At 57.6% G+C, this 8,044-nt stretch overlaps 1 protein-coding gene across 1 annotated transcript; it reads right to left on the bottom strand.

Moving 5' to 3' along the window:
* Positions 1-1,744: 1,744 nt before the first annotated feature.
* CHCT1 (CHD1 helical C-terminal domain containing 1) lies at positions 1,745-7,393 on the bottom strand (the record flags this gene model as incomplete). Its single annotated transcript, XM_062175084.1, has 5 exons — positions 1,745-1,968; positions 4,239-4,434; positions 6,424-6,523; positions 6,866-7,041; positions 7,277-7,393. Coding segments are annotated over 5 exons (675 nt in total), but the record flags the coding sequence as incomplete, so codon positions are not given.
* Positions 7,394-8,044: the final 651 nt, after the last annotated feature.

Consider the following 8,044-nt stretch of genomic DNA (forward strand, 5'->3'; position numbering starts at 1 on the left):
ACCTCTCTTCTGCACATTGTCCTTGCCCGCATGCTCTGCAGGTAGCAAGTAGCAAAGGCTCCAAGGCTCAGGCACGTGATGTCACTGAGGGAAGGCGCCAGGTGCAAGGCCGGAGTGGGGACTGGCAGCCAAGCCTCTGTAATGCCAACCAGCCTCGGCAACCTGCTGACATGCAGGCCCACATGGAGGGAGTTTCTATGAGAACCGTAAGTCTGCTGTAGTCTTTTTTTTTTTTTTTAAAGATTTATTTTATTTATTTGAAAGACAGAGTTACAGAGAGCGGTAGAGACAGAGAGAGAGGTCTTCCATCCACTGGTTCACTCCCCACATGGCTGCAATGGCAGAGCTGCGCCGATCCAAAGCCAGGAGTCAGGAGCTTCCTCCAAGTCTCCCATGTGGGTGCAGGGGCCCAAGCACTTGGGCCATCTTCCACTGCTTTCCCAGGCCACAGCAGGGAGCTGGATTGGAAGTGGAGCAGCCGGGTCTCAAACCGGCACCCATATGGGATGCTGGCACTTCAGGCCAGGGCTTTAACCTGCTGTGCCACAGTGCCGGCCCCTGCTGTGGTCTTAATATTGGTAACTCATTAAAATAATTTTATTTATTTATTTATTTAGACAGGCAGAGTGGATAGTAAGAGAGAGAAACAGAGAGAAAGGTCTTCCTTTTTGCCATTGGTTCACCCTCCAATGGCCACTGCGGCCGGCGCATCTCACTGATCTGAAGCCAGGAGCCAGGTGCTTCTCCTGGTCTCCCATGCGGGTGCAGGGCCCAAGCACTTGGACCATCCTCCACTGCCTTCCCGGGCCATAGCAGAGAGCTGGCCTGAAAGAGGGGCAACCGGGGCAGAATCCGGCGCCCTGACAGGGACTAGAACCCGGTGTGCCGGCGCCGCAAGGTGGAGGATTAGCCTGTTGAGCCACGGCGCCGGCCAATTAAAATAATTTTTAAAACATTATTGAAAGGCAAGGAGAGAAAGAAGAGATCTTCCATGCATGGGTTCACTCCTCCAATGCCTGCAACCTGCTGGGCTGGGCCAGGCTGAAGCCAGAAGCCTGGAGCCTCTTCCAGGTGGCCCACAGGGGTGGCAGGGACCCAAGCACTCGAGCCTTCACCTGCTGCCTCCCGGAGTGTGCATTAGCAGGCAGTTGGAGTCAGAAGTGGAGCCAAGGCTCAAACCAGGCACCCCAATATGGGGCATGGGGATCCCAAGTACTAGCCTAGTCACTACTCCAAATACACACCCCCTTAAAATGTCACACACAGACTGCCACCGGGGAAGACAACACCCAACAGCGGTCTGCGTTCAGCTCGCGGGCTGCCAGCTGCTGCCGGCTGCCTCCAACAACCACCCTATCCTAGTGGGGCCTGGCGGTGGCAGCTCACTCTCTGGCCTCACTCACTCCCACGGCCTCTGCCCACGGGCACTGGGAGCCCATCACGTGATGACTCAGGCTGGCTGCCCAGCTTGTCGCGCCCTCACAGACCCCAGGCTCACCCCTCCCCTGGCCAGCCCTCATCAATGCCCTTGTCACCACCAGGTGTCCCGCAGCTCCCGCCCCCGCCCCCGCCCGCTGCGCTGTCCATGTCTGTCCCCGCCCCACAGGGCTGTCCAGGATGTGAGAGGCCACATATCATCCATCCTCCCGCGTGGGAGGCCCCTGCCTCTTAGCAGGCAGCTGGGGAGGTTTTCATAAGAAACTGCATGACGACTCTCAGCCACGTGAAGTAGAACTGTGTTAAGGATGTTTATTCCCCAGCCCTTCAGCCACGTGAACACCCACGCGTCCCTCTGATAAGGATGGCCTTCCTTCCCCAGGGGCTGAGCTGCTGGAGCCAGCGCGAGGGGTCCCCTGCCCCAGCCCTGCCCCAGCCGGTCCTCTCAGGGGCAGCTCTCTGGAGTTCCGGGGGCTTCCTTAATCCTCTTCCGCTTGACTTTTGGGTCTTGGAGAAGCCTCTTTAAAGAACCTGCAAAAGGCAAGGTCAGGAGACAGCCTTGATGATGTCACAGAGACTCGCAGTTTGCCAGACGGGAGGGTGCTGAGAGCAGAGAGAAGAAAACCAGACCTCAGTTCCCACCTACGCCCTTGCTCTCTTCGCAGAGACCCTGCAAGGCAGGGAGATGCTGTCACCCCCGATTCACAGAGGACCCTCCTCCAGGCACAGGGAAGGTGACCTGCTCACAGCTGTATGACGGGCCGGAGGCACAGGCAGCGCCACACCAAGTCTTCCCACCTCCAGCTTTGGCCTCTGATTGCTCCCACCCCCTTCTCTGCTCTCTTGGCCCAACTCGAGGGGCGCCTTGCTGCGAGACTATCCGCGAACGCCACTGCCAAGCACGGGGCCACACCTCCAGCACCCGGGTTCGAGCGCACAGGCAGACTGGGGGTGGTGGCTCGCCCGGATTGGAGTGAGGGACCCAGCCTCATCCCCAGCGTGTCCTTTCCTCTGAAGTCCTGCTTACACAGAGGGGTAAGCTCAGCGGTGCCGGAAGGAATCAAGCAGTCAAAGACCAGGAGGGGGCGCACTCTGCCGGACAGCAGCCTCATCCTCCCGACACGCGGGCAGCTGGCGGGGGGGAGGGCTTAGTCTGGGGGATGCAGACACAAGCAGGTGAAATGCGTGGTTTGGGAAACCAGGGCAAAAGCTCTGCTGAGGAAACGGGAACGTGGAGGGGGTCCTTTCTTCTTTTCTGCTCTGCCTGTACTTGAGAAGCAATGTTTTGGGGGTGGTGTCGTGGGTCGAGGGGAAAAGCCAAGCCTGGGACGCCTGCATCCCATCCAGGAGTGCCAGTTCGAGGCCAGCTCCCCACTAATGCACCTGGGAGACGATGGGTGATGGCTCAAGTGCTTGAGTTCCTGGCGCCCGGGGGGAGATGGAGATGGAGTTCCTGCTCCCGCCCTCAGCCTGGCCCAGCCGAGCAGCTTCAGCCATGCTGGAAGCGAAACAAGGTATGGACGCTTTCCCTTTGTCTCTGTCTCTGTCTCTCTTTCAAATAAATAAATATTTTAAAAAGCTTTCTTTTAAAAGGCGATTTTTTTTTTATATGAAAGGCGGTGGGGGGGGGGCAGATGGAGAAGGAGAGTTCCTGCCTGCTGGTTCACTGTTCAAATGGCAGCAGTGGCTGCAGGCAGCCCAGGCTGAAGTCAGGAGCCCGGATCGCAGCCCAGGTCTCCCGGGTGGATGGCGGGAACCCATTCACTGGAGTCCGTTTCCCTGCCTCCAAGAACCTGCCCTGCAAGGAAGCCGGGACCAGGAGCCAGAGCTGGGCGTCCAACTCACATCCTCCTGTATGGGAAACAGGCGTCTGAGCTGCCAGACCAGACACCTGCTCCTGTCTGGACATTGTATGCATTTATTTACTTAATTTTTTTATTTGACAGATAGAGTTAGACAGTGAGAGAGAGAGACAGAGAGAGAGAGAGGGAAAGGTCTTCCTTCCATTGGCTCACCCCACAAATGGCTGCTATGGCTGGCGCTGTGCCAATCCGAAGCCAGGAGCCAGGTGCTTCCTCCTGGTCTCCCATGCGGGTGCAGGGACCCAAGCACCTAGGCCATCCTCCACTGCCCTCCTGGGCCACAGCAGAGAGCTGGACTGGAAGAGGAGCAACTGGGACTAGAACCGGCGCCCATATGGGATGCCGGCGCTGCAGGTGGAGGATTAACCAAGTGAGCCAAGGTGCTGGCCCCTGTATTTATTTTTGAACATTTATACTTATCTGAAAGCCAGAGCTAGAGAGAGCGAGAGAAAAAAAATCTTTCATCTGCCAGTTCACTGCCCCAAATGTCCACAACAGCCAGGGCTGGGCCAGGTCAGAGCCAGGAGCCAGGAGCCAGGAGCTGCATCGTGGCCTCCCCCAGGGGTGACTTCTGCTGCCTTCCCAGGCGCACTGGCAGAGACTGGGTCAGAAGCGGAGTAGCTGGACTCAAACCCAAGCTCCTATATGGGACGCAGGCGTTGCAAGCAGCAGTTTTACCCACTGACCCACCAGGTCTAACCCCACCTGTATGTTTTAAACTTTCTATAATAACCATCTTGGAGCAGATGGAGCTAAAACAAGAAAAGAAAAAGTGGAGAAAGGGAAGGAAAGGAGGACAGAAAAAAAAATACAGGCTGAAGAGAAGGTAGAAAGGAGAGAAGGAAACTTGTCGGGCTCAGGGCCATGGCTCGGGCTGCCTGATCTGTGCCAGGGAGACACCCAGCGCCCACGGCAGCCCCCTCGTGCGGTGGCTCTCACCTCTCCGGGCTTGGGGCTGAGCCAGCGGCTTGGCGGGCAGGGCGGCCTCCCGGCCCGGGGCCTGCATCCTGGACAGCCTCTCCTTCATGCCGCTCATGTTGCCGCGCAGCCCCCAGGCGCTGCACAGCTTGGGCAGGCTGTCCTCGCGGGTGGCCAGCAGGGATCTCTCTGGTGCGTCAAAGGGGCTGAAGGCCACCTGCAAGAGGGCACCGTGCTGAGAGAGAGACCGGATTCTGGAGCCCCGGCCCTGGACTTAGTGAGAACCTGCGGTGGTCGGGCCGCACCTCACCCAGGCCCAGCAAAGAGGACGGGGCGAGAGTCACAGCCGCGGGGACCCAGGACCTGGGGGAGCAGGAGGCCGAGCTGTGAGCTGTCTCCTCGTGGGTTCTCCTTTATTGAGATCCTGTCCTCCTTAGGCAGCAGCAGAATCTGGCCTGTGTGCAGTGCAACAGCGGCACCGCCATACCATAATTTAAAATATTCTGACCGCCTATAGAGAGTGAGGCCCATTTTGAGTGCAAGGGAGAGAGGGCAGTGGGTGGAAAACGCCGCTGCCGCGCACTGTGCGACTCCACCTACAAGACCAGGAACTCCCTGTGCTTCCACTCAGCTTTTCTGTGAACCTAAAGGTGCCACAGCTAAAATGTCTGGCAATTCATAAGGTTCACTGGAGACCATTCAGACTCCACGGAGCAATTTAGAAACTGCCACTTGCTGAGGTTTTAAAAATATGTATTTATATTATTTCATGATTAGAAGTCCTAACTTTTCTTCAAATTACTTTAAAATTTTTTAATTAATTTCATTTTTATTTGAAAGTCAGGGAGACAGGCAGAGGAAGAGAGAGAGAGAGAGAGAGGTCTTCAATCTGCCTGTTCACTCCCCAAAGGCCTGCAACAACCAAGGTTGGGCTAAGCCAACGCCAGGAGCCATGACCTCCATGCGGGAGGTCTGGACCAAAGCTCGTGAGCTGCTTCCTGGAGCACGTGTTAACAAGAAGCTGGGCCGGGGCCAGCGTTGTGTGCAGCAGGTTAAGCTGCTGGCATCTCGTAGCAGAGGGCTCATTTACCCTCAGCTTCTGATCCAGCGCCCTGCTAATATAGCAGAAGGTGGCCCAAGTCCTTGGCCCTGCCACTCACATGGAGATACGGATGAAGCGCCTGGTCCCGGGTTTCAGCCTGGCCCAGCTCTGCTAATATAGCAGAAGGTGGCCAAGTCCTTGGTCCCTGCCACTCACATGGAGATATGGATGAAGCACCTGGTCCCGGGTTTCAGCCTGGCCCAGCTCTGGCTGTTGTAGCCATTTGGAGAGTGAACCAGTAGATCCAAGATCTCTCTCTGTCTCTGTCTCTCCCTCTCTGTCACTCTGCCTTTCAACAATATTAGTAAATCTTCATCTTTTTTTAAAAGATTTATTTATTTATTTGAAAGGCAAAGTTACAGAGAGGCAGAGGCAGAGACAAAGAACTCTTCCATCTGCTAGTTCACTCCCCAGATGGCTGCAATGGCCAGTGCTGAGCCCATCCAAAGCCAGGCACTTCTTCTGGGTCTCCCATACAGGTGCAGGGGCCCAAGGACTTGGTCATCTTCCACTGCTTTCCCAGGCCACAGCAGAGAGCTGGATGGGAAGAGGAGCAGCTGGGACTAGAACCGGTGCCCATATGCGATGTTGGTGCCACAGGCAGAGGCTTAGCCAGCGGGGTGCAGTAAATCTTTTCTAAAAAATGTTTTTTTAAAACAAAAAGAAGCTGAGCCAGCACTGAGCAGGCACTCTGATAGGGGATGTGGGTGTTCCTGTATGGTGACCTAACCACTGCACTGAACACCTGTTCCCACCCCACTGACGAATGTGACCGGAGACCAAAATGTTTGAGAGCCAGTGTTTCTGGAAAAGCCAGGCTAGGCTCTAGGCTCTGTCACCAGTCTCTGGAGACTTCCCCAAGGTCATAGGCTCTACCACCTGGCTCCAGCTGTCTCCAGCCATGGCTCCTGAGGGACGTCCCTGGCCCTGCTAACATCAGGGTGTGGGTGTGGAGGCAGAGTCATGGCCAGTGCAGTGGTCAAGGTGGGGGCAGTGAGTCACGGAAAGGAGCAGAGGGCCCCTCGTTGCCAGCTTCCCTCGGTGACCGAAGAACACATCTCACCCCTCAGCCGGCCCCCGCGGGAGCTGCCCTACCCGCCTCACCTGGAACTTGGCTGCCTGGTTGTTCTTGGTGTACTTGTAGAGCCGGCGAAGCTGCTTTGCTTCCAGGTCTGAGAAGAGGGAGACAAACCTCCAGAGCATCCTGCGGGGAGAGACTTCGGTTGGGGCAGGCGCTGGATAGCTTCTGTCTCCCGCCCAGGAAGGAATGCTCCACCTGCTGATCCCTTGGCTTTTGGTTGGGGGGATGGAGAGGTGGGGATCTGCCAGACCTTGAACCTCCTGTCTGAGGACAGCCACGTGCACAGAGTTCATTGGAAGCCATTCTCCCTGGGATGCTGGAGGGGCCTCTTCCCACTGTGGGTACGTGGTCCCCCTGCACCCCTCCCCCAGGCCCCTGAGATGAGGGACTGGGGGATGCTGACTGAGGTGCGACCCTGGGTGCAGGGGGGCCCGGGGCAGGCGCGGGAGGCCGAGGCTGCCTTACTTCCTCCAGTGCTTCATCTCCCAGGCTCGGCAGCAGTGCTGCAGGAAGCTGTCGATGTGGTCCCCCAGGACCAGCAGGCTCTGCTTCACGTACTTCAGCTGCTTCTTCTGGGGAAGGTCCCTGCGCACGCGCAGCTTTCGCAGGAACTTCTTCAGCGGCCTTAGGTACTCCTTACACTGGGGAGGCAACGGGAGAGGGTGAGGAGCCCTGGAGGACGAGGTGAGGATGCGGGAGCCGAGCCAGCCGCAGCGCTCCAGGCGGGGCCGTGTGTGTTCCGTGAGCAGGTGCCATGGGCCTCCCCCCCTCCTCCCAAGGGCACGACAAGTGGGGCAGACACGTGGGTCGGAGGCTGTGCCATTCCTGACCCTAGCTCCCTCACCCCTGGGCGACAAGGGACAGGGCTCCACTCACAATTTTGAAGGTGTCCTGGCTCAGGCCCTCAGCATGGCGCACGAGGGAGCCTCCCGGGGGGGTCGTGCTGGAGCTCCTCCCTACGCAGGGCACGCTCGTCACCTGGGAGGAGGCAGGGAGCAGTCAACCTTGGGGCTCGGGCCTCTCTTCCTGAGACACGGCTGGGCAAACGCTGGCCCAAATGACTCTCCCTGGAACTTCCTTCCGGACACAGAACTGCTAGGAGTGAGCACTGGGTAAACACAGCCATCTCTGGAAACCTCTCTGTTCAGAAAACTTAGAACAGTCAGCCCAGCATGTTACACCAGGGTCCCTTTGCAGCGCACTGGATAAACATGAACTCCTTTTACGCCCCCACGCGTTCTGTGAGGTTAGCTGAGAGCAGGGTCCGTGTGCTCGTTGGTCCAGCAAACACCGATCCACTGCCCAGCTCCGGGGCCCAGCTCCGCATCTCCAGACCTCTGCATCACGCTGTGCGTCAGGGCAGGCAGAAAACCTCCCCGACGGTGATGATGAGAAACAACGTTTTGAGTCAAAGTGGGGCAAAGAAACGAGAAAAGGCGTGGAGACAGCAGAGTGGCCAGGCGACGGCACCGCACGTCAGACCACAGGCCTGCACTGAGCCGTCTGTGTTCTGGGCCGACAAAGTTCCAAGTCCAGAGCACTCTCAAAGGTGAGACCACGGGAAGGAGGATGGAGGAGGCACAGGACACTCGAGGCTCTGGCTGGTGAACTCTTAAACATGCCACACCCACCACGCGGCCATGG

This window comes from Lepus europaeus, chromosome 18 (genome assembly GCF_033115175.1).
Source record: "Lepus europaeus isolate LE1 chromosome 18, mLepTim1.pri, whole genome shotgun sequence".
Taxonomy (NCBI): Eukaryota; Metazoa; Chordata; class Mammalia; order Lagomorpha; family Leporidae; genus Lepus; species Lepus europaeus.